The sequence below is a fragment of the Myotis lucifugus genome, unplaced genomic scaffold, assembly GCF_000147115.1.
Source record: "Myotis lucifugus unplaced genomic scaffold, Myoluc2.0 scaffold_220, whole genome shotgun sequence".
Taxonomy (NCBI): Eukaryota; Metazoa; Chordata; class Mammalia; order Chiroptera; family Vespertilionidae; genus Myotis; species Myotis lucifugus.
Genome location: NW_005871268.1, coordinates 2171626 through 2198717, shown reverse-complemented (window position 1 = coordinate 2198717; position 27092 = coordinate 2171626). Strand labels below are relative to the sequence as shown.

The window sequence follows — 27092 nt, the reverse complement described above, 5'->3', positions numbered from 1 at the left end:
AAAAGAAAGAGGTAGACCCATTTATTTATCATGAGTGAAGTCCAATGAAAAAAGGAAGTTGCAAAGCCATATGAAGTTAGATATTATTTTTTTGCACCAATCAATACAATTGTTCCCCAACTCAACCTTCCTGATCTCAAAACAGTTTGAGCATCTCAGATCTCCCAGGAACACTTGAAGCTTCCTCTCGGCATTCAAGACAGACGAGTGCCTCCTCTCCCCGTCGGATCCTCCTGCTGCTCCGTGCTGCCCCCGTCAGCCTGGGCACACACTGTCCCACACGCGTGGGGTCTTCCCATGAATCTCTAACATCCTGATACCCGTCTTCTGCCTCACCTAATAGCAACTTCCTTCCTGCCAAGCTATCATTTTTAGTTGTCAAATCACAATTCAAATATAATTTTTCAGAGGAAATTTCTTGGTTACCACAGGTAAAACTTCAGATCAATGCCAACTCCTCCCCCTACAAAATCTACATATAGTATCCTAGTGTCCTAAAGCTTTTTGTCTAAGACTGTTAGACTCTTAATTCTAATAATAAAATATAATGAAAATTTTAATGTCTTATATGAAGTCAATTAAAATCACTTGCCCTTTTATACACTTTAAACACAGCCCTTAGTTCTGAGGTTGTAAATAGAACGTTATGGTACACTATTACATTTAATACTAAAAGCTCACAGAATATTTAGAAACTGAATAAATGCTGCACTGTTGTGACATGCAATGGCCACTAGAGGGCAGAGCTTAACAGCAAAATGCTTTCAATGCTAAAAGCCTGGAGGTTGAAGAGTTACTGGGACCCCATACCAAGATGATAACAAGATCTGCATGTCTGTTTTCACTGCAGCGTTATTATTATTATTATTATTATTTAAATACATTTTTATTGATTTCAGAAAGGAAGGGAGAGGGAGAGAGTGAAAGAAACATCAACGATGAGAGAGACTCATTGATCGACTGCCTCCTGCATGCCCCACACTGGGGATCGAGCCTGCAACCTGGGCATGTGCCCTGACCGGGAATCGAACCATGACCTCCTGGTTCATAGATGGATGCTCAACCACTGACCCACACTGGCTGGGCAGCAGCGTTATTTACAGCAGTCAAGATCTGGAAACAGCCCAAGTGCCAATTAGTAGATGAGTGGATAAAAAGCTGTGGTACATTTACAGCTCGGCTGTTAAAAAAGAAAAAAATCATACCCTGTGGGATAGCGTGGGTGGACCTGGAGAGTAGTATGCTAAGTGAAACAACCAGAGAAAGACAAACACCATATGATTTTGCTTATATGTGAAATCTACTGAACAAAATAAACTAACAAGCAAAATAGAAACAGAATTCTAGATACATAGACAGACTGACAGCTGTCAGAGGGGAGAGGGTTGGAGGCTGGGTGAAAAAGGTGAAGGGATTAAGCAAGAAACCAGACCCACAGACAACAGTATGGTGATAGCCAGAGGGAAAGGGGGTTGGGAGGAGGTGGAAGAGGGCAAAGGAAGGATAAATGGTGGTGGAAAGAGACTTGACTTTGGGCGGTGAGTGCACGATGCAGTGTGCAGATGACGCGTTAGAGAGTTGTACACTTGAAACCTGTGTGGTTTAATTAACTGATGCCACCCCAATAAGTATCTCTGCCTAAATGTGTAAGTATTTAAGGTACCAACAGTGGCCTCACGGTTTTTATTTGATACCAGGTTGGCCAAAGAAGGTAGACTGAGGTTAGGTGTGGGAACATTCTTGCTGTCAGGAAATAAAATCACCAAAGAATTTCTGGAAAACTTTTGGAGCTATGTTATTTGATTTGGGAAACCTAAAGAAAGGTCTTTGGAAGAACCTCATTTCCTCTTCTCTCAATTTCAACGCCCTTCGCTTGCATCTGGTTGTAGGCGGACATGGGTCAGCCAGTCAATTAACTAAACACAGGGTGGGGCAAAAGTAGGTTTACAGTTGTGAGTACATGAAACACAAAGTATTTCCTTGTATTATAATTTACTAATTTATGTATTACTTTTCATACAAACAACTGTAAACCTACTTTTGCCCCAACTGTATTTATCAAGAGGACAAGAAAAGGTCTGTGCACTCGAACTCACATTCTAATGAGAAGTTAGGTTTTTTTAAAGTAAACAAATGGAAATTGGGACAAGTGCTGTGAGGAGAATAAGCAGAGTAATGAGACGAGGCCGCTGTCAGCAGAGGCATCAGGGAAGGCGGACCAGCCCCATAGAGAATGAGGGTGACAGTTACTGAGCTAATATTCTTTGAGGACTAGCACCATGTCAGACACACAGGTGCCAACACCTTTACGTACAGTAACTCATTGAATTCCTAAATTCTCCCATTTCCTGCTAAGGAAACCAAGATCCAAGGAATTTCAGAAACTTGTTTAAAGTCACAAAGAAATGGTTAAGATGGGGCTTGGCATCTACTGGAGTCCTAGCGATGCTGTAACAATCACCACGAACTTGGTGGCTTTAAAATAGAAATGTATCCTCTCGTGGTTCTGGAGGTTAGGGGTCCAAAGCAAGGTGTCGCCACGCTCTCCCGGAGGGCTCTGGGGGAGGCCCCGTCTTTGCTCGTGGGGGTTGCTGGCAATCCTCGGTGCTGTGCGTGCACCAACCCCAACCTTGCTTCTATTGTCACATGGCATTCTCCCTGTGTGTCTGTGTCCAAATTCCTCTCTTCCATTAAGGACACCGGTCACTGGGTGTGGGCCCACCCTAACCCAGTATGACCTCATCTTAATTTGATCATATCTGCAAAGACCTTATTTCCAAATAAGGCCACATTCACAGGTACTGGGGAGTTAGGACTTCAACATATCCTTTTGGGGAGACATAATCCAACCCACAGCAGCATCTTAGCCCCCACTTCAAACCACTCAGCTATTCCGCTTCCAAAGGACCTGCTAGGCCAAGGGAAAGGCAAAGACCCAGGGGCAGTAGGGAAGCGGCATGGAGGAGCCTGGGGACGAAGGCGGGTGCAGGAGATGAGGTCAGAGGTACACAGGCCACATGGGAGGGCTTGGAAGACCAATTATAAAGCTGAGTCTGATCAGAGCCAGAGCCTCAATTCTCGCCTGCATGTTAGTTTTCCAGTCTCTTCACCACCTTCCTTCAGCCCAGGATGCCGGCTGCAGCACAGAAAACGAATGTGAACCTGGCCTCATTCCATTCACAGGCTCCTTCGAGCACCTCCAGGGGGGCAGCTCCAGGCTTTGACCTTGATTCACGCCATTCATTTCCAGAGGCCCAGGAAGAGTTCACTTCTGACTTGGGACACAGAGACACCTCATCCAGGCTGCACAGGCAGAGCAGCTTCTGGCCTGACGAGTCATCCAGGCAGCCCCTGGCCCAGGCAGTCAGGATTCAAGCCCCTGTTCTGGGAGGGAGATGCAGACGCTGGACGTGTTGGGCCCAGCAGAGAGATGCTGCTCAGAGAGGCAGGTCTTCACGAGATGCTGAGATGCGTCCAACCAGGGCAGTGCTGCAACAGCACTGAGCCTAATTGTGGGAGATCACACAGCCGGCATGAGGGCTCCCTGCTGTCTCACGGGCAACATGAGGGCGATGTCAGCGATGCAAGGCTGCATCATGGGAGTGTCAGCAAGCAAAGATGGGATTTTTGTTGAAAGCTTACTACTGTTTCTATTATCCCCCAAAGTTCTCCGTTCCCTTTTGCACTTGACCTCCCCCCTTACCTTTTTGGGAGGAAAAACCGGGACAATGCATGTGTGTACGGTCTAGAGCAGGGGTCAGCAAACCCTTCCTGGAAAGGGCCAGAGAGTAAATATTTTAGGCTTTGCCACCCATTCTGTTGCAACTACTCAACTCCACCATTATAGGGGCAATATGTAAACGAATGGGTGTAGCTGTGTTTCAATCATACTCTATGCCCACTGAAATTTGAATTTTACAATTTTCACAATCTTTTGATTTTTTACAAAACCATTTAAAAATATAAAATCTATTTTTACCTTGTGGGCCCGTACAGTAGCAGGTGGCAGGGCCAGATTTGGTCTTGGGCTGTAGTTTGCTAACCCCCACCCCCACCCCCACCCCCCTCAGTCTAATGATCTTCCCACATGCTCATAAATTAATTCTATGTCACTGTGGTATTATATGGCCTCCAACTGGAAATTTTCTTTCCTCCCCTAAAACTGGCTTCTGGTGAGATGCCAGGCACTCGTGTGTGAACTCTGGAATTGCCCCTGGCTTCCTCTCCCTCATCCCCTGCATTTAAATCCCAACAGGAACTGTCAACTCACTTAATAAAATGGCTCTTAGTTCTATGTCTAAGAGGCCTCCTGCCCCGACTTCCCATTCCCGCTGCCACTGTCTCAGGTTAGGCTCCTGATAACGCTTTCCTCCTACACACACGACTTCCTGAACGATGGCTAACACGTGGTACATGCTCAGAACTCTGCTGAATGAGCCAACGCAGTAAAATACCCACAAGCTCAGCACTTCCTCTTTCTGGTCAGCAGTCTGACAAGGCCCATCTGAAAATCAGAAATTTCCCCTTCTGTGGTGGCAACACTTAAGGGCTAAAATATAAGGTTTTATCTTATTTTTAAAAGTCAAGCTCACTGAGGTGTAATTCGCATACAGTTAGGGTCACCCTTTTAAGTACAAGTCTATTCGCTTTGAAACAACCACATATAAGGTATTTCTATTATCCCCAAACTTCCCCATTCCCTTCTGCACTCGCCCCTTACCTTTTTTTTTTTTTTTTTTTAAAGAATGGTTTACTGATTTTGAGAGAGAGAAGAAGGGAGAAGAGAAAAACATCAATGAGAGATGGGTTGCCTTCTGCACGCCTCCTACAGGGGATCTAGCCCACCACCGACGGGGCCTGTGCCCTGACCAGGAATTGAACCAGCAACCTCTCGATGCACAGGATGATGCTCAACCAACTGTGCCACACCAGCCAGGGCATCCCCTTGCCTTTTAAAACCACCCATCTGTTCTCTTCCACTCTATGTTTTCATATGTATCCTACAGTCCATTCCCTTCTGTAGCTGAGTAGAATGCCATTGTATGGGTGCACTGCAGTTCATCCTTTTACCCGTCGAAGGCCATTTGAGTTGTTTCAAGTTTTTGTCTATTAGAAATAATGTCACTGTAAACACTCACATACAGATTTTCATGATTAGGTTTTATTTTTCATAAATGACCATCTTGTCATGGACTGTGAGGTAAGATTCCATTGAATTGAGGGGCTCATTCAATGAATGTCCTCCATCCCTCTTCTTGTCTTCCCACCCTGCCTCAGAGATTTTTAGAAAATTGTAGTAACATTAAACTTCCCAGGAATATTAGCAGAAAATGTTTCTGGGTGGAGTGGGAGAAGGGGGAAGTTCGTGCCTCTGAACGCGAGCCCCGAGCGAGCCAGGGCTGTTACGCATTCAGGCGGAGTCTGACCCCCGGGAGCCACGGGGACGCGCTGGCTCCCAGGATGTGCACACTCAGGCAAAGCCCCGCCGAGCCAGCCAACCGGGCCGTTATCTGCCTCACAGAACTTGTTAAATCTCACGGCATGTACAGCGTGCCATTGTTTTGGTAAATCCCTTTCATGACTGTGCTAGCCGGCTAATTTGGAGCAGACTGGCCTGTTGGGAGAAAAGACTCTCCTCAAAGACAGCTATTTAACCGTGACCGTGGCTGCGCCATCTTGAGCACAAAGGGGGAGCTGAAGTCATGCCCACCCCCCCAGGTCTCCCACAACCAGGGCACTTATTCTTGGCGCTGGAATTCGCATAATTACTCCTCTTTAATCTGCTGGGTGACCTCATGCAGCCGCAGAGGCTGCAGGAAACGGTAGGCCTTGCCGAGAGCTGAGCCTTGGGCAGTCAGTCAGTAGCATCTACAAGACCCTCTTGGAAAGAGCCTTTGCGAAGTGTTAACCCCATACGGCCCTGGTTTCTAAGCGGCTCCAGGCTCCTGTGCTGCTCTCGCCCACTCTGGGGGAAGGAGTATCGAAAGGTGCTGGTCCCACCCAGGGTAATGGCTCCAGTCCTGTCCCTTCTCAGAAACTGAAAATCATTTTTTATAAAAGCACAGGAGTGGTTCCAGCGAGAGTCCACCAAGGCTGACTGAAAAGGCAGGGTTTCATTCCCTAGGCAGCCAGCCAGGAACAAAAGGCTGCATTCCCTCTCACACTTGCTAAGGGCAGTCGCCTGGAGAGCAGGCCTTTGTCCACAGCCTGGCCACGAAAATGGGCTGCCTAGGCCCTGGCTATTTAAAAAAAAAAAAAAAAAGTCACTCCAGTTTCCTTCATAATAAACATTTCTTCTAAAAGAAAAATCCTCCAGCTCTGCCCCAGTTAATCACCTCCACCCCAAAACATACACTTTTAAACCACTCCCAGAAAACAGACTCTTTATTAAAACGACCGGTAGGTCTTGTGTATAAAGAAGCTACAAGCACTTAGAATCTTTGGCCTGAAAGGAAGATAGGTGTAAGGGGGGAGGGGCTAGGAAGTAAGATAAATTTATAAAATTCAGTGTGGGGTGGAGCAGGACGGCAGCTCCTGAAGCTTGTAGCCCCAGGGAAAGAAGGACAGAGAGTAAAAACGAAAAGTAGCTCTCGCGGGTTTAAGAAGGGCTTACAAAGTAAAAGCGACTGGAGGAGCGTTGGGGGTCAACCTCCAGTCTTTTGAGGTAACATGATGGGTGGGCAGCTATCAGTCAGGTCCTTGGTCTGAGACTCAACATGAAATGCCAGCCTCATTCTCTCGATAGGGCAATTTTATGGCCGAGAGCCGCAGGTTAATAAAGAACCCCTTCCCATTGGCTAAAACACCTGCCCCTCCAGCCTATCACAAAGAGGATCCGAACTATGTTGCCCACCCTGGTTGCTCATGGCCAGGAAGATGGAACCCACAGAGAGAAGCTGGTCGGCCTAAGGTCTCCTGCTGTGGGAACACAGTGTGGGCCACGCGCCCCTCCGTGGGACCCTGAGGGGCGGTGTGACTTGCAGTCTCCTCCTCGAATGCTATCTGGGAAGACTAACACACTGAGCTATTACCATTTATTCACATTTCAGTACAATAATTTTATCAAATTTTGATGGGGGTAAAAATGTGGCAAAAACCAAATGGGGAGCAATAAACAGGGAAAGCAACCCAGAAGGTGAACTGTACTACACAATTTTGCTTAGAGCTATTTCCCCATTTTAAAAAAAAAAGAAGAAGCTAGTTTTATCTAGGGTAAGGTATGCTAGGTACGCAGAGGAAAATTCCTGAGCTGCACACCACTAGCCAGTCACTCACAACTAAAGAGCAGGAGGAAGGTGGAGCCGCTGTGGAGGTTTCTGTTTTTTGTTTTGTTTTGTTTTGTTTTGTTTTGTTTTGTTTTTTTTACCTGGAAGGAGCGGCTTCAGATTCAGCTGAAGAGAATCAATTACCATGTTACAGAGAGGGACCTCGTGTTTATAAAAACAGTTAAAATCAGACATGCAAGGCGATCATGTTTTGAGTTACTGTGAGGAAAAAAAATGTGGGAGAGGAGAGGGCTAGGAAAACAAGGAAAAGGTAGAAAAAGAAGAAAAAAAAAGGGGAAACAAAATTCCCCCCTCTAATGGTCAGAATTAAAGAGAGAGAAATCGTGGAGAGTGGCTTGCTAAACCGCCAGCTCCTGTGGACCTGCTCCAAGGTCTTATCACATCGGACATGGAATTCAGCCGGAGGGTCTGATGCTGCCGGGCGCCAGCAGGAGAGCAGCCGGGAGGTGGAAGAACCACCACACAGCCGCTTCCCAGCCTCACATCCCCCTCCATTCACAGGAGCGACCGGTAGCCTAGCAACCAGGCCAGTCCTTTCCCGCTGCATTGTGTGCTGCGATGCAAAGTGCGGGGAGTGCCAGCAGGACCCAGAGTACAAGCTGCACAGAAATGCATTTTGGATTCGTTCTCTACCCAGCGTTCTCCTGCCACAACCAGCAGCCCCATCATCCTACTTGTTACGCTTCAGCATCAATGCCTCCTCTCCCCCAGACCCAAGGAGGCACGGCGGCCCCAGATGGCTCTCCCATGTCTGGGCACTGGGAAAACCAGGTGAAGACCCTTAGCAAGTCTCCAATGGAAAGAAGAGAGGCATTTGGAGACGCAGAGAGAAACCTGGGGCCAGAGCTCCCGACAGGATGAGCATTGCTGTCTGTTGGCCACACCTGGGTCGAGACTCAGCGACCACGCACGCAGTTCTGAGGTCACAACGAGTCCCTAAAAAGTTGATATCTTGACTCTTGTTCATTAGGCTGACAAACCTGACCGTTCCCAGGTGGCTCCCACAGAATGTAACATATTTTTCATAGAATCGCTACTTCTCTCCATGCCCAGGAGGTATGACGTGCACAAGGGGGGTGTAGGGAACAAACAGCTCAAAGTCAGGAAGGCCACCTGGATCCCACTTTATCACAGTTCTCTCACCTTCACGATCATCTTCAGCCCCTCCAGTCTCCAGGCACCAGCTTACAGATCGGCAAGGCTCGAGAGGGCACTAAGCCTGAGAAATGGTCGGGTGGGCTGAGGGCCCAAGGAGACTGACACAGGGAGCCACGCAGACCTGGAATGTGCTCTCAGAGCTTCAGGGCCACAGAAGCAAATGGGAATATGCTACATTCACCCAACGAACAAATCCCAAGCCAGCCCTCCACACCAAGGGCAAAGTCAGAGAGAAATCTGTGATGTATCCAAGAGGGTCAGAGAGACCTCATTTATCCAACCAGATTCAGACACGGTTAGGAGTGAAGAGCAACCTTCAGAACACCTCAGCAAGTCCTTGAAAAGGAGAGCCCCCTGGAGCCACCCAGAGCCATTCTGTCATGTCTCATGGCTGGGGAGGCAGGGAGAGCCCCGCTAGAGAGAAGCCCCTGGCAACCCCAGTACCTCCTCAGTCAACTAGACTCGAGTCACAAAGACCGACATTCACGGGCCAGATGCCATAGCTTAGATAACACTAAAACAGGTCACACCAAAAGTCTATGTTTAGCTTTAGAATTCATCACTGGATTATCTTAAAAGGTTTGGACTTTTGTAAAAGAAAAGGCTGAGTTATTGGAGTAAGGGGAGGGGCTGTGCTTGCTGAGCACGGCCCGAGTGAGCCTGCAGTGGAGACGGCCAATTTCTGAAGCACGGCAGGGAGTGAGTCGTAAGGGCTGCTGTGAATAATTGTAGGGCAATTTAGGCTGCGGTCAAGTCAAATCTCAGCCTGTGAGCAGGGTCCCCTAACGCTTTGCAGAGCACAACCTGCAGGAGAGCATGTGGGAGGCATCCGGGAGGGAGGGAGACACAGCACTGACAGCTCTGGCCAGATTCCGACGGAGTGGCCCTGCAGTTCAGGATTACACATTTGCTCCTGGGACACTGCCGTTCAGACACAGACCCATCCCAACACACTTCACGATGACTGCCTCACGTGACCACGTGGTTCCACTATAGCTCCCGCCTGTACCGTCCATCCTCTAGTCTAAGGGACAACACGCCAAACCCTGGGGCAGGTACAGGCCCACGGAAAAGCAACAGGCCGAGTTCTCCCCAAATGGGATGCTGCTCTGGGAACAATGGAGATGACTGTGGCTCCTCAGAGGCAAGCTCCTTAAATCCTAACTCCTGCCATGATTTCTCCTAAAAATTAATATCTTTCTTTGTGCTCTCTCTGTGCTACGTTTCCATAAGCTTCCTTAAATTCTCTCTTCCATAAGCTTCTATTTGGCTTAACATAGATGAACCAAGCAATTTTCCACAGCTGCTAATTTCTCTTAAGAAATTGTCTGTTTTCCCCCTTCATATTATAATTAAAAATATTATAAGAAAAAATCAATCGTGATGTCATAAATAAAGAAACCAGGTGTGACAAATCAGAATTCTCTTTTCTGTAGTAGGTACCAGATTTAGTGACAGTTCTCAAAAATAAAATAAAGCAAACATACACACCCGAAAAATGGGGTGGGAAGCAGAGGGAAGAAGTGAAAAGCCCCCCTTTCTTTCTGCTCAGAAGGAAAACATGGTCTAGATTACAGCCGTGGGCAAACTACGGCCCGCGGGCCGGATCCAGCCCGTTTGAAATGAATAAAACTAAAAAAAAAAAGACCGTACCCTTTTATGTAATGATGTTTGCTTTGAATTTATATTAGTTCACACAAACACTCCATCCATGCTTTTGTTCCGGCCCTCCGGTCCAGTTTAAGAACCCATTGTGGCCCTCGAGTCAAAAAGTTTGCCCACCCCTGGCTAGAAGCATTAACTACTTGTAAGCACTGAATGTCGGCCCCACTGGAAGGTAAGGTGTGAGCACAGCTCACGGTTCCAGATCCGCTGACAGGGGGTGGCGGTGGAGAAGGAAAGGACGACGCAGAAAACCTCAGGGCGCCTTCAGTCCTCGCCGAGGATAAACACGGTTCACAATTCCTCACCCACCATTCCCAAATCCAAAATTCTCTGAAAATTGGGATTTTAAGAATAATTCATTTGGCTGCCAAACAAACCTGACCTCATTTGGTGGCAAAACATGACCTGAACTACATAAAATCATTTGTGATCTCTTTATCCTATTTAGGGTGAAATTCTTCCATTTCACTGCTGAAGTCATGAGTTTGATAAAGGGGAGCTGACCCTAGAGCCCTTTGGGGTGTTTTATATATATCTACCATATTGCATTTCTTTAAAAATTCTAAATTTTAAAACACACCTGGCCCTAAGAGTTTCAGATAAAAAGAAAAGACTGTAGACTATACTGGGATGAGGTAAGACCCCTACAAAGTCTATTAAAGTCCTAAAACAGTCAAATTATCTTCTGGTTGTTTCCATCGCGTCAGCTTCCCACACAAGCCAGACAGTAGCATTATTTGGCAACACTGTGTTAAAAAATGGGAAATCCATTGCTTAGGGTCGTGATTACATGTTAAATCCTGGTTTCCTACCTTCACATATTCCAGAGTTGGGTCCAGAAGTTGCTGATCCCTGAAAAGAGAAAACAAAAATATGAGAACCATTGGGAACCATGCATTCCTGCACTAAGTAAAATGTATCCAACAATATCTCACTCTATTCATCCAAATTATTAAGATGGGCCCACCTCCCAGACAATACTCAGGAAGTCAGAGCAGACACCAATTCCCTTCATGGTGTGTGTTGGGTGGGTGGGGGTAGGGTACCACCATGACCTCAGTCTAGAAGCTCTATATATTCTGTCACGTTCAGCCTCCAAATGTTGGACTCTTTCCTTGTGGTGATTCTAGGTTCACTAGAGCATAACAATTAGCCTTCAAGTCTGAGGCAAAGAGCTTGGAGGAGGACAGAGGTGGGAGTGAAGCAGGGCTGGCTGCCCATGCAGGCAGCAGTCTAGGCCGGCAGCTGTGTCGCATCCACCTTGACAGAAGTAAAGGGAGGCTCCGGTAGGCAAGGCGCTGCCCAAGGTCACCCAGCACCCAGCAGTGAGAGAGAAAGGGGCTTGAGCCCAGTTCTGCTTTTAAACACTCTCTCTCTCTCTCTCTCTCTCTCTCTCTCTCTCTCTCTCTCTCTCTCATGGCTGACTTGATTGGCCACCCATTCCTGGTGTCAAGCTGAGCAATTCGCCCTAATTTTCTTTGGTGCTCAATTATTTGTTTCTCTCCCCACCTACTGTCTGCTCGTGTTTATCATAATAAAACGCTAGGCTGACCAGACAATTAAACAGCAGCGATGGCACTGAGGATGCTCTTACTATAGAAAGCGGAAGAGGGTCTGACTAAGGCAAAGGGAAGGGGGGTCGAGACCTGAGACTGATGCTTCCAGTGCTTGCGGAGTTACAGCAAGGCGGCCCCTCAACGAGGATGTGCAGAGACAGCTGCCTCCGGAGGCCTAAACTTCGAAACAACCCAGCCCTGCACAGCACGATCATTTTGAAAGGACACGATGGCTCCAAAGCCTGTAAAACTCATCTTCTTAAGGAGGCATCTTAGCATATCTACATCAAGAACTCGTCCACCTGAAGGCAGGGGGCACCCAACAAGCAGCCGTCTGCAGGTTTGGCTGCATCCAGGGCTTTGGAGAGACTCTGGGAGTCAGCAGGTCTACTCCCTAGAACAGCAGCAGCCAAGCCACAGCTCAGAGACACAACCAGTTTGGGGGTGGGAAGCCCTTCTTGGCCTGGCTTGACTGCCCGGTGAGGGCAGCTCACAGGGCACAGGGCACAGGGTAGAGGCAGGCTGGCACCGAGATGCTCTCTGCGTGCAGGCAGCTGAGGTTCTGAAATGAGTCCCTTTGCAGAACCAAAGCACCAGCGAAGAGCTTAGGCTCACAGGTCCTGGGTGCATTCCCATCAGAGGGTATACATCACTTTCGGGGCGAGGCACTCACTTTGCCTGCAAGCTGGCATTTCCCCAAAGCTGCTGAGTCTGCCTGCTGGGCCTGGCCCCATCCTGCAGATGTAAATCTCTGTGGAACCACCCGGCCAATGACTAAAAACTTTGTCGGCGGAACTCTGGCCATGGTGTTCCCTTAATGTTCTTGAACCCCTGGTTTTCTACTGAAGTAACTTTTAGGTGAATAGTCATTCAGTCTTATGCTAATTATCTGAGCCCAGTGGTCATGCGTGCAGAAAGATGTTAGAACCACTGAAATGCTATTTCTCATCTTCTTCAAATTTCTATTAATACATACGTGTCTTGATGCATGGATTAACAGTATAGGACAGTGATGGCGAACCTATGACACGCGTGTCAGAGGTGACACACGAACTCATTTTTTTGGTTGATTTTTCTTTGTTAAATGGCATTTAAATATATAAAATAAATATCAAAAATATAAGTCTTTGTTTTACTATGGTTGCAAAGATCAAGAAATTTCTATATGTGACACGGCACCAGAGTTAAGTTAGGGTTTTTCAAAATGCTGACACGCCAAGCTCAAAAGGTTCGCCATCACTGGTATAGGATGTGTGCTGTTTAAATCAATGGTTCTCAAATGATTTTGGTCTCAGGATCTCTTTATGCTCCAAGTTCTTGAGGATCCCAAAGACCTTTTGTACATGTGGATTATACCTACTGATTACTGATCACAGAAATTAAAACTGAGAAATTTTCAAATTTTTAATCAATTTACTAGTTAAAAGTAAACCCATTATGTGTTTAAATAAGTAGTATTTTTATAAATAATGGATATGTTTTTCGTAACAGAAATTCATTCAATGATGAGAAGAGTGACATTGTCTCACATTTTTGCAAATCTTTTTACTGTCTCCTATCTACTTCCATATTCAAGTAGACATGTCTTGGTTGAAATAAATGAAGAAAATCCATCCTCATACAAATATGTAATTGGAAAAGGGAGGGGTATTTTAATAGATGGTTCAGTTACTTGTGGATATTCTTTGATACCATACCAAACGTGACAAGTGGCAGTTTCTTAAACATTGGCTGTAATGTGGAATCTGAAACCATATCTCTACTCTTTTGCATCTATCTTGCACCTTGTTTTAGCCACACGAGATTGTGTAACCCACTCTTCTAGCAAATCCTGGTTCATTGAGTTATGCAGCTATTCTAAATGTTGACCCATTTCATTATAACATAAAAAAGGAATCCCAAGTTAATGTCATCATTGACCTCATCAGAAGTAAGTAAGTATTGGGAAGCAGGGAGCGCATGGTGGAGGAGACAAATGTTCCAAAGTTCTCGTTTTCACTTGAAGGCTTGAATTTTGTCATTGGCAGCTAACACTGTCAAATATTTTTTTTGAGCTTCATTTCACTCCTTTTGGGGGGAATATATGCCAAACAGCAAGACCATACAGTTATGATTTGCAATTTTAACTCTTTTTTTAGGTGCTCAAATGTCATTCTCTTGGTAAATTCTTTTTAGAATTTTGTCCAGGACCTGCTCTTCTCGCCAGATTTAGCTGTAAACTCCTTCTGCTTTCACATGTGAAAGCTGAAACATTCCTCTCTCCCTTTCTCTAACGATGCACCTGAAAACTCTCTAAGGTCCCTTAGGGTAACCGCTCAGACTCTCAGGAGTGGGATAACCCACTTGGAGCAGGCCAGGTGCTGTGCCCGGGGGCGCCTGAAGGTTTGTAAGGTCCCCGCTCAGAGACGGGATGACCTCAGGGCAGGCCTGTGCTCTTCCCACCACCCTGCTCTCCCGCCCACAGACCCTGTGCCCGGAGCCTGGGTGTTCTCCCAAATGCCCCTCCTTCCTTGGATGGACTCCCGGGTTCCGTTTGATCCCCCATCACACACACTCTTGGCAGAAGAGAAGGAAACCAAAGGCGCTGGTCAGGGGTAAACTGAAGTCCCCTTTTGACCCTGCCCCCAAATGAACTCCGCTAAGGGAGCCCTGTTCCGAGAGCAGTGGGGAATCCAGGGTTCTCAGGTTCTAGTTCAGGACTCCCAGGGTGCCCCAGTGGGTCCTCATATTCTCCTCCTCATCCTTTCAGAGACGCAAGGGAGGGAATGTAAGGAGCGTAAACAGAACCGAGTGAGTGTGCTACAAATCCTAAAGCTTTAAAAATAATTGCCTCGAACCAAACTAAAATGATATTTAAATGCAGAAGTGCTGTGTCTCCTTCCTCAGCCTGCCCCCGATCCCAGCTAACCAGGAAGACATGAGCTAGAAAACATAGCAGTTGGCCCTGTAGCCCCAGCCACTAATTTTAAATAGGATATCCAATTATTCATACAAGAGTGTGCAGCAAACACTCCTTGAACCACAGATTTATATTCTCCAACAGAGATCACTGGAAAACAAACAGAGGAACTTGGCAATATAAATAAAAAGTTGGGGTTTTTTTACATCGTGTCTTTTCTTTTTTTTTTTTAAATGAATCCCCACCCATGTGGATCCATGATGCTGTGTGCATCTCTCTTTACAACTGCAGTCTGGCAGGCGTCCCCAGCCCCCCTCGAGGCCGGCGGCCCCTCACTGCACGGTCCACAGACCGCAGGAAAGCAGCAGGGGGAGTCCGGACTCGCCTGTTATTTTCTCCTTAAGTGTATTGAGTTTTAAGTAACGTCACTGTGTTTATTCCAGTTAAGTCACTCTTTCCACTATCCCACTTTCTTGAGTGCATACCGAGGGATGTCTAGTTGGGATATATTTATTATTTCAGCTTGTTTCTCATCTCTGACCAGGTTAATGATTTTCTCCCTCTTAAAAGGACACTTGATCTATAAGTGTTTGCTGTTTTGAGCTAAGAGGTTCTCTATCTTGAATACGCAAGAAAAATTTCCCGAACAGGGATCTTCCACAAGTGGTTGGAATACAGATAGGGAAGGAAGTACCCTATGTCTGTCTTAAGTCATACAAAGTTTTAAATGAATGAATATTTAATTCTTTAAATAGTACAGAATAAAGTAATGGCTAACAAATTGCCAAACAAATGTCCTTTTATTTTATTTATTTATTTTTTAAAATATATTTTTATTGATCCCAGAGAGGAAGGAAGAGGGAGAGAAAGAGAGACAGAAACATCCATGATAAGAGAGAATCATGGATCGGCTGCCTCCTGCAAGTCCCCCACTGGGGATCGAGCCCTTTCAGTTTGCAGGCCGACGCTCTATCCGCTGAGCCAAACCGGCCAGGGCAACAAATGTCCTTCTAGATATACATAAACAGGAACCACTGGTAATAAAATGGTTACTTCATGTAATGGGGGAATGTGAGAAACGAGGAGGGCAAATGCTCCCCCTAAAACCCACACACATGAGGAATTCAGAGCTGGCACATGTGGCATAGTGTTTGCATCCCAGCTCACTACATAGTGTTTACTTATACATGGTCTCTCCCTCTACAAGGTGAGCTCCCCAAGAGTACGGACCTGCCTACTTCATGCCCAGTATCTTCTGTACTTCCTACACGCATCCCACAAACATCATGGAGCACCTACAATATGCCATGCACGAGGCCAGACCACGGAAACACAGGAATCCAAGACAAAGGCCTGGCCTCAGGCAGATTTCAGGCAAGTGGGGAAGGCAGAGCCAAAGATCCAAACAGCTCAAGTTAGAGAGAGGGTGTCAGTGAGAGAAACACACCAGGAAGAAGCCTTTCTACAACATCTGTGCCATATTTTAGGGCCGAGTAGGACTTGTCCCAGTGAAGAAGCTGTGGGGTAGGTGGTGATGAGAATGCCCAGGAAGCAAGAGAAGCATGTGCAAACACATGGGGCCGTGAGACAATCCGGTGCATTTGGGGAACTGTAAGTGCTCGGGAGTTAGTGCCACCTTAGTCCAGGCCACCGTCACCTGCCACCTGAATCCTGCAAGACCCTCTCAGCTCCACTCCAGCTCCACCATCTCCACACAGCAGCCAGAGTGACCCTTACTCATACCAGGTCTCCCCCGCACCCCCACTCTCCACTCAGAATCCTCTAATGGCTCCCATCCATTCCGAACAAAACCCCGAAGTCCTTACCGCAGCTGTTGAGGCTCCGGTTGGCATGAGCCCAGCCAGCTCTCCAACCTCACTGTGATAGGTAGAATCTGAGGATGCCTCCTTCCAAGATTCCCATCCCCTGGTGAGTCAATCAAGCACTAAGAATGCTGTGAGGGGATTTCGCAGATGTAACTAAAGTCCCAAATCAGCTGACATTAAGATATGACAATTATCTGAGCGGACTTGACTTGAAGAGTGAGAGGGAACTGACATAAGGAATCCTGTTGTTGGTGTGACATGATGAGAGAGCCTGTGAAAGGCCCATGGCATGGAACTTGGAGTGGCCCCTGGAAGACAGCCAGGAAATGGAGACCTCAGTCTTGCAACCATAAGAAACTGAATTATGCCGACAAGCTGAATGATGGTGGGGAGCAGATTCTTCCCCAGAGAATCTGAAATTAAAAGGGGGCGTGATCATAGGTACAAAAGAGCATAGAAAGAGAATACTATGAACATCTTTATGCCTAAATTTGAAAGCTTAGGAAAAATTAACAAATTCCTAGAAAATAAATTAAAAGCTGACTCAAAAACAAACAGAAAATCTGAATAGTTCTATGACCATTAAAAAATGAAATCAGCAGTTCAATATCTTTCCACAGGCCTATATGGTTTTACTATCTAGCAAGTTCTGCCAAATTTTGGAATTATTTGTTACTTGAAAATTGTAAAAACTCTTCAAGAGACTTGAAAAAGATATTATAATCTTGATACAAAAACCAGACAAGGTCAAGAAGGGAAAGGAAAAGTATAGCCTAACCTCACACATGAACAGATATGAAAAATCCTAAACAAATATTGACAAAGCGAATCCAAGAATCTACAAAGATACATCATAACCAAATTGGGTTGACTCAAAAATACAGGGCCAGTTTAACATGAGAAATTCTATTAATATAATTTATCACATTGACACATTAAAGGAGAAAAATCATTTGGGCATCTGATTGCTAGGGTGAAAGGCATTTTTTAAAAATCATCTTTTCATGATCTTTGCAGGGAGAAAGTTAATTGTCCACAAACTAGATATAGTAAAAACACACACCTCCGTAACCTGACAAAGGGCATCTTTGTCAAAACCCCGAAACCTCAGCAAGTATCATTCTTAATGGTGAAGGATCAGAATCATTACTATAATCAATCAATCAGTCAATTAATCAGCAACAAGACTAGGGTGTCCACTATTACTGCTTCTGTGCATCACTGTCCTGGGGGTCCAAGCTAGTACAGTTAAATAAGCAAAAGAAATAAAAGGTATAAGAACTAGAAAAGGGAGAATAAAACTGTCATGATTCACAACTAAAAACTGTCAACACAGAACACTCAAAGAATCTATACAGACCTTATAAGGAAGTAGAGCAAGGTTCCTAGATATGAAGGACTGTGCAAACATTTTAGAGATTTAAAATTTACTGATGGGAGGGACTAGGGAGATCTTGCTTTGTGGGTGTTCATTCATCACAAGTGTATGCATTCCTAGAACACTTAACTGAAATGTAAGATGAAAAGGCAGGGTGTGTCTGACCAGTAGGCCGTCTGTTTACCTGAAGTAGTGGGGCCAACGAGGAATAAACACTGCAGCCTCAGGGTCTAATGCAGTGGTTCTCAAACTTCCTAATGCCATGACCCTTTAATACAGTTCCTCATGTTGTGGGGACCCCAATTTCATTGTTACAAATTGAACATAATTAAAGCATAATGATTAATCACAAAAACAATATGGAATTATATATGTGTTTTCCAATGGTCTTAGGCGACCCCTGTGAAAGGGTCGTTCACCCCCAAAGGGGTCACAACCCACAGGTTGAGAACCGCTGGTCTAATGGTTTACCATTCTTAACTGACCCATGCACCAGGGCATGCAACACAATCAGGAGAGGAGAACCCAACAACCAGGAGAAAGTTTGCCCTCCACCAGCAACCTTGTGGCTGCAGCCTTTTTACATGTAAATATGGTTTTGATCTAGTGCAGTGGTCGGCAAACTCATTAGTCAACAGAGCCAAATATCAACAGTACTTCTTCAAAATAGACTTGCCCAGGCTGAAAACCAACTTCTACGCATGGGCCACGAAGTTTCAATAGCACTGTATGCGTGCCCGCACGTGGTATTTTGTGGAAGAGCCACACTCAAGGGGTCAAAGAGCCGCATGTGGCTCGTGAGCTGCAGTTTGCCGACCACGGATCTAGTGCCTTCACCCTCCATCCTCCACCTTGAAGCTCCATCAACATCTCAAAATCTCATCTGGGGAAAAGGGGGGGTAGAGGGATAAAGGGAGGAAGACATGGTAACAGGCTTTAAATCTGCTAAGAATTTGTGTCCGCTGGACAATATTCCTTACTAGATCACATGTTCTTTTGGGTAAGATTAATACATGGGGCAGTCTACCATTCTTATTTTATATTTTATTAGATGATATCCTTGGTTCTAAGGCCTTGCCCATCTCACCAGCCTCATCTTTCCTTGTCCTTTACACTCCAACACATCCAAACTATTGGAATTCCCTGAACCAAGAAGCCTGGAATCCCCATATCTCCCCACTCATTCCTACCTTCTCTGACCACTCTTTCCCCTGCTCCACCCCCACAACTCACAGAATTAATGAAATAACATCTCCTCAACACTTATTTTCTATGCATTATAAAACTTTATAACAACTAATGATAATTCAGTATAGTATGTATACTCTTGCCTATCTCCCTTCTTGGACCATGAGCTCCCCGAGAACAGGGACCATATTTTACTTTATTCTACTTTGTAGCCCCAGGGCACAGTTGCTCCATAAATGTTGGTTTGAATGAATGAATGAATGAATGAATGAATGAATGAATGTGTGTGTCCTCTCCACTGTGTAGGAGACCTAGACCCTGACCTTTCCCTTCCACCACACTCCATGGGTTCACCAAGGGAAGAATAATGTTGTAGGAAGAAAGGGAACCGAGAGAGAAAGGTCCTTCTTGGACTGATGGGGTTCCTCCTTAAGGAGGTAACTTAGCCACGGGCCGTGACTGGACTGTGATGGCCTCAGGCAGAGGCTCCCCAGCACCACTGAGACCAGATGTTTCCAAAGTGGCACTGCCTGAGAGGCTGGCTGCTTCTGCTGAAAATGAGTCTCTCTGGGCATATTTGAAAGGCCAGGGAGGAGGTTAATCAGGGAGATAACCAGGACAGATAGCATCTACCACAGGGCCATCTGTTTATGGGAAGATGGAAAGAAATAGATGCTTAAGACAGGGCTGGCCTGGTGAGTGGAGAGATGACGTCTCTCGGAAAAGTATCAGCCAGCGTGCAGTCAGATGTTCAGGTCCTTACAGATACTGACAATCACATTAAAGTCCCAATAAAGAGATATTTCTTGCTCTACGTGGGGGCATATTATGTGAATAGCCTTTGCTAATTTAAAAAAAGGATGTAGCTTTAAAAACAGAGAACTATAACACTTTGAGATGTACACTTAGTACAATATATTTTGTTTCTTCACCTTAATGAATGAGAAGAGATTCATTTTCTTACATCTCACCATGTATTTATTGACCTTTGTTAAAACAGGCTTTTTCACTAGTAGTTGACAGGATTAAGGTTGGCGCTTACTTTATATCCTCCTCCCAGGTTTAACACGACATGAGAAGTTCCTTTTCACAAGTACAAAGAACGTTAGGGATAGTTCTTAATGATTAAACCAACAGATATGTTTTAGAGCAGAGGTGGTCTAGACAGAAGCTCACTGTTCTACTGCAGTGGGGGAATTCATCTTCCATTTCTGGTGTCTAGAGCTAAAAACATTTACCGGATGTGATCTGGGCAGCCAAGTGTGACCACTTCTCTCAGTCTCATTATTAAGCTGCAATTAATGCTCCTAAAATCACATGAGCCCTTTTGACAACCATAGTATATGGCTGACTCACTCTGAGGCTGGTGTGATCCAAATTCTGGAGTGTTGTTCACATGTGGCTATTGAGACAAACCCCATACCTTTACTTTGTTTTTGGACTCTAGAGAAAGTCTTTGCTTCTCCCTACACTCTTTCCAGTTAGATTTGGTCTGTTGTTTGAGAATGCCAAGATCATTTTTGGATCTCATACCTGTCATTTTGACATACTAGCTATTCCTCCAAGATTCATGTCATCCACCAATGTGATCTGTATGTCAATATTACTGTCTAAATGGGTTTTTAAATTGGCTGGAATGGGGCTGAGGACACAGCCTACAGCATGCTTCATGCACTATCATCTAGCAGGAATCTTTCTCACCCCAAGACATCACCAATGATTGGCATTTGCATACACACCTTCTCAACACTCCTCTAATCTACCATCAGAGTAACCCTAGGAAGGAGAGTTAATCTGGTATGACTTGCTTTTGACAAAGCCTTGCTACTTCCTAAGGTTGCTGCTTCCTTTACCAAGTTTTCAAAAGAAATCATTGTCCTAAAAACCCCCCCTTCCCCCTGAATTTGATGTCAATCTTATCGTTACAGAGATTAACTCTATCTTCCAAGTTCTTTTTTGGAAACTGAAACATCTCTCTGCATCTTTCCTGTAGCTCCTGGTTACAGCGCTGGTGTGATGGTCTCAGCCTCAAGCGCTCAGTCTTCTGGGGCCATGGGGCTTCATCTCACTTGGTGGTCTTAGAGCAGAGGTCCTCAAACTTTTTAAACAGGGGGCCAGTTCATTGTCCCTCAGACATTCCACACATGCGCACTGCGGGCCTGGGACAAGTCGGCTGCTAAGCAGGACAGGCAGTGGCGGCAAAAACACCCGGCGGGCCGGATAAATGTTTTTGGCCGTAGTTTGAGGACGCCTGTCTTAGAGCCTCTTGTCATGGCCTCATTCTCTTCCTTCACCTTTACCTTTTCCAATCACAGAAGTCAATTTCCTTGACAAAAAAAAAAGGCAAGCCGAACAGAAGCTCAGCAGTTTGGTTTCTCTGTTTCTCTCACATCCCCCCTCTCTTTGGTCTTACTGTTCCGGACATAACTTCTGAAAGCCCTTTGTGTATCCTCAGCATTTCTCACAGTCCTCTGCTCACTCTGGTTCTTTTACAGCCAGGGCCACCCTCTAATCTGGCCCTTGGTTGCACGGCCTGACCTTTTCTGCGTCTGGGTCTAAGGCGAGGACAGCACAGAGGAAGTGTTGGCACAGAGAAGGCAGGGCCTGGGGAAGGGTTAGCCAGAAAGTACAACCTGCAGTCACCCGGTCAAGGAGAAAAAGTGACCTGCGACCTGAAAGATGTTAAGGTCGGAGGTCAAGAAAACCAGACTTCTCATTGGACTAGTGAGATGATACAAAGGGCTACGCTGTGAAGGGGAAGTAGGTCAGTTAGATCAGCAGCAAAGAGAGAGAGAACAGGTGTCGGTGAGGTCAGATGGTTCAAAACGGGCATCCCCTTCTCCTAGGGCCATGAAGTCCTCAAACGGGTTGAGGCCCTGGCCTTCTTTGAATATCCAGCACCTGGCACAAAGCCTGGCACACAGTCAGGTTCAACGTCCTTGCGAGTGAATTCATCGGCATGGCCCTGGCTCATCGCACCACAGTGGGGATCCGAACAGGAGTCGGTCCAGGCTGGACAAAGTCCTTCACACACACACCCTGCAATGCAAGGTACCTGGGTGATCTCATTTGTCTTCCTCTTTCAAATTGTGGTAAGCACGTTGTCTTTCATTGTTTTGAACTGTTTCCCTTTCAGAGCCTCAGGCCATGAGATCTGTATCCTTTCCCTCGACTTGGGGAGTCTTCCTTCCTCTAGCTCAGAGCAGACTGCAAACCAGGGCACACTTCCCTCCCTAGTTGTCACAGATGGTTTACTTCGAAAACTCCTGCTTCTCTCACTTCAACAGCCGATTCCTGCTTCTGTGAGTCATCTCGATCTCATCTTAAAATACGGCAGTGCTCGATTAATGTACTCATGATGTGTGTTAAAAGAATGGCAATTAAACCATCTCCTCAGGCGGGTTCCCTAATCGTGTTAAAACAGTGCCATCTCACTGTCCTACCTATGACACTAGGGTGAGTCTCTAGGAACCCAAGACTGACACAAAGTGGTTTGGGTTGAGAAAAACTTGAGCCATGAGTTAACCTGCGCTCAGCAGAATTCCAGTGACAGCACTGAGCTGAAAGCCGCTGCTGAAATCTTAACTTGGCAGCAGTCCGCCCAACTGAATAGTCAGAAGAAAAGCCGTATCAAGGCCAGTATGTCTCTTGGCAGGCACCGAGGGTCTGGCATCAGCGGATCAGGCTTCAGGCTGTCTAAGTCCAAACACAGCACTTTTGATAAAAGCAGATGCTTTGTTTGGCTGGTATCTCTCTGCCCTTCCTCCACTCCCACCAGCCCCATCCTCTCCGCCCCCGACATTCCCCATCCCCTTCGAAAAAAGCGTGTTTGTAAAGGTTTCTTCTCGCTAATTCACAGGCAGAATAAAAGCGCTATAGTTTTGAGATAATGTCCTCAAGGCCTCTAAAAGGAAAGACTTCACCCAGCCAAACAGATAGAAACATATACCTTAGATCTGTCTTCCAGGGCAGGCACCCGCCTCCAGGTGGCTGCTCCCCAAAACCTTGCAAAAGCAGCCGTCACCCCACAGGCAAAAGCCTGAATGCCAACCGCAGCTGTCCATTCACCTCTGGTATCCATAGTGTCCTTAGGAACACAATCTCCATGCTGCTGACAGGCCGCAGGGAGGGGAGCCCTGGGGATGTGTCTGCTTTAATTAAACCAAAACACTGTATTAAAAAAATCATGTATATGAAAAAAAATGTGCTTTGCTTTATTACATGCTTACGATCTTTTCATATTGAATTTTGTCTCTCATCTACAAAAAAAAAAAAAAAAAAAAGGAAACAAAAGCCTTCCTTTGAACAACACAGCAGCTCCTGCCTCATTTCTCTGCTCTCCACCAGACCTAATGCTCAGCCTCCTCCGCTGACTCCCTGGAAGGGGAGCCCAGGATTCCTCGGGGCTGGCCCTACAGTCCTTTCCTTATGCTTCACAATCTCTCCCTTGGTGATGGCACCCATTTCATTTCTACGCAGACCCCTAACTTCATAAGTTTTACTCAGACCTCTCAGAGCTCCAGGCTCATACTACCAAGTGGTGGTGCACATCCCCACATAGACCTGCATGCATGTCAGACCAGCACACCCAAACAGAGGTCTCCATTCTCTGCTATCTTTCCTCCCCCAAGAAAAAGCAGCCAACCAACCCAATGAAGCCCCGATCCTTTCCCAATCTTCCCCATCACAGTAAACAGCCCAACCCAGCACATCCAGCCCTCAGTAAATCAGCAGGCTCGACTTGAATCACCCACCTTCACCCACCTTCACCACCATCCTGGAGCCACCACCATCTGTTCCCTGCACTTTGGAACCACCTCCTGCCCTCCCTCCAGCCCCTCTTCCCCCGTCAATCAATTCTCCACTGAGAGACCAAATAATCTTCTAAAAACTAAATCAGATCAGGCTATTCCCTTACGTATACCGTTTCAATGTCTCCCTTTGCCCCAGGAAGAAAACCTAAACTCCTTAGCAAGGTCTACACCGGTGCTGTCTAATAGAAATATGTAATTTTAAATTTTCTGGTAACCATTGAAAAGAAATAGGTGAAATTTACTTAAATATTTTCTTTAACCTACTATTTCAAAATTATCATCTCAATACACAGTAACGTAACAAATATTAATGAAGTATTTTGCATTCTCTTTTTATGTTAAATCTTCAAATGTTTCCTCCTCCAGAGAGGCCTTCCCTCCACCAAATCCAAGGGGCTCTCTGATGTTCCTTCCTCGTACCCCCTCCTTTTGTTAAGTGTTTGTCGATGTGTTTGTCTGTGTGCCCCCTAATCTGGGCACTCCCTAAGGACAGGGCCCACATCTATTTCATTCTCCATGGGAACTCCGTACCCAGCACAATGCCTGACACAAAATAAGCTCAATAAACATTCACCGAAGAATAAACAGTGAAGACACTGACATTAAGAACAAGGACGAGCGAGCCAGGGCTGGGCCACTGAAAACAGGCTCTGTTTTGAGTCTCAGCACAATGGTGTGCTGGTCTTTCAGTGCAGAGCAAGGTGGTTATACCTGTAATCACGAGTGGTGGCCAAGACTCATTGCTGTAGGGCAGCTTAGGGCAGACTCGATAGAGCATTCCTGCCAGACTCTGCCAACATGTGGGAAATCTTCTTCTCCAGGAGCCCCCAGCACTGAACGTGATCTCAGGTTACACTCGAGGATTAGGAGTCTCCCAGCTCCAGCTTTCCAGGAGGAAGGAAGGATGAAAACCAACGTCTGAGCCCTTTCTTCATGCCAGGTGCCTTCACATGGGATTGCACTTGACCTTAATGCTACCCTTTGAGGATATGGAGATTCAGAAAGGTATAGTAGCTTATTCTGCAAGGTCACAAGGCTACCAGGTTTGGTTGCAGGAATCAGAGTCAAGGTCACTGGCAGCTTTCTCTGATAGTCACGGCCACATCAGTGTCCCAGCCAAGGCACCGTGGCCTTCACGGTCAGGTGTCACTCAGCAGAGTTGGGGCAGGAGGAGGATAAACTGCTGGTGACCAGGTGGGAGCTGAGAGCAGTGACCTGCTCCAACCAGACCTCAGAAAACTCATGTGAAAATCAGTGTTGACATTCAGCGGAGCCTTCATTTGTAGTGCAACACTTCTCAGATGGGAGTATTTCATCCCCATTTTATAGTTTAGAACTTGCCCTAGTTCATACATCTAATAAGTGGAAAAGCAGGGACATGAACGGAGACCTCCGGGTTGCCTGCGTTGCGTTTTCTCCTTCTCCCCACAGCTGGAGTTATCTTACCTCTGGACACTACGTTTGCAGGTGAATCTGGACCACAGACAGTCCAGGCTGCCCAACGACTGGGTCGATTCTGAAAGGTTTTTCCGACTTCTATAATTTGTAAATAACAGTACAACACGTAAAACCAGAAGACCACGAGTGCTTATCTTTGAGACCTCCAAGAAGAGCGTGAAATTCTGCATTCAGTCAACAGCCAGTCTCTCAGGGGCAGACTGGGTGGTGACAGCACTACAGAGCTGCGAACAGCAGGGTGGCCTGAGGGCTTATCGGTCTTGTGGCTGCAGTCCTAAGCCCAGGGCTTCGGTCTCTTTCCAATCAACAACAGCAACTACAACTTCTCCAGCTTCCATCCTTCTGACTAGTCTGGGATGGAACCCAAACCCACATGTAATAAGAGTGCGAATCATTTGTACCTACACAGCACCTTCTGCTTACAATACGTTTCCATAGGTACTGAGGGATGCAAAAAACTCTCAGAGTTTCTGACTCTCAGAAGACTAAAAACCCGACCTTTCCCAAACAGCTTGAAGGCGGCCTGGAAAATTGTGATTTAAAGCAGGCCTGTCTACGGTGTGTGTTGGGGGCTGGAAGGTAGAACCCAGAAAAAATGTTGGGCATGACAACATTGTGTAATCTCTGATTGTTTTCTTAGTTTTGGTTTGCAATCAGTTTTTTAAAAAATCCTTTCATTTCCCCAGAAGAACAGCTGAGAATGCACAGACCCCAGCCTTTAGGTTCAAATCACCCCTGTCAGCAGAGGGTTAGGACCACAGCGGGCAGCTGGGGGACATACAGGCATTTCCCATTTTCTGGGCCCCCTCAACCCTGGGATGAGCACGATGCCCAGCAGGGGCCGAGCTCACCCCTGACCCAGCTGCTCCTGCCTCAGCACAGCATGGGCACTGGGCCTGGACATGCGCATTCTTCAGAATTCACTCACCCATCCACGATAGTTGCATTCAAACACCGCGGGGCATTTCAAAATGTTAGTAAAACTCAACTTTGAAATTTTAAGAATAAAAATTCAACACATGGACTATTACTTCATAGATACATTCTTGGCTGTTAAGCCCATTGCCATTCTGCTAATTCATTCGATGACCTTCTATTAAATAGAATCTATTAATCTATTAAGTAGGCTTTTTTCAACTCTAAACCCAACTTTTCTTCTGCTCACGAAAAGCTTCCAATTTGCAGAGAGCAGACAGGTCCACATATAAATAAAATGCAGGTGTTTGCATGTGGATCTTCACATTTAGATCCTTCTGATTAACTCTGAGGCAAAAGACTGATTTATTTGCATGTTTGAGGGAACTTGCTTCGTTGGGGAGAAAGCAGTGGTGATAGAACGCGGTGGCTCTGAAGAGGAACAAATGAAAACGATTTTTCACATGACAGCGCTGACACAGCCCAGAGCGAGGTCTGTACATCCATGTTAAGAGAAGAGTCTGTACAGACCCCGTGCCTTACTCCTTTGGTTCAGCTCTGAAGAGTTGACACTGTGACATGGTAGGTTACTTACTACCAGATTTTAACTTGGGATAATTCCGCAGACTTCCTGGCCCCTTTCGGTTAAAACACTTGTGACTAGTCAGTCAGCTCCATTCATGCAAATGAATGAAACATCACATTGTCCTGCCACATGCTCCCACCGCCAAGGGGCAGAGGGAATTAGGCACTCCGCAGCTGTTCCCAGGAATGCGTGCCTCCACGTACCCACAGGCGGGAAAAGGACCCAGAACATCTCTGAGCGTTGATCCTCAGTTATCCCAGCAACAGATATCCAACAACAGGAACCGGTCCCCTCTCCATCCAAGGAAGGTCCCAGACTCAAATAAAAGTTCACCCTTGAAGATAAATGAATCAAAGGGATACC

The 27092-nt window shown here is 46.2% G+C and overlaps 1 protein-coding gene across 1 annotated transcript in view; it reads right to left on the bottom strand.

The window, feature by feature from the left end:
- The window catches only part of LOC102436694, a 58052-nt gene that overhangs the window by 19170 nt on the left and 11790 nt on the right, over nucleotides 1-27092 (bottom strand). The window contains exons 3-4 of the mRNA XM_023761853.1: nucleotides 22906-23107; nucleotides 10922-10961 (exon numbers count right to left, since the gene is read on the bottom strand). Of these exons, the coding sequence (XP_023617621.1) occupies nucleotides 10922-10961; nucleotides 22906-23107 (242 nt within the window). The remainder of the gene's footprint in view (nucleotides 1-10921; nucleotides 10962-22905; nucleotides 23108-27092) is intronic.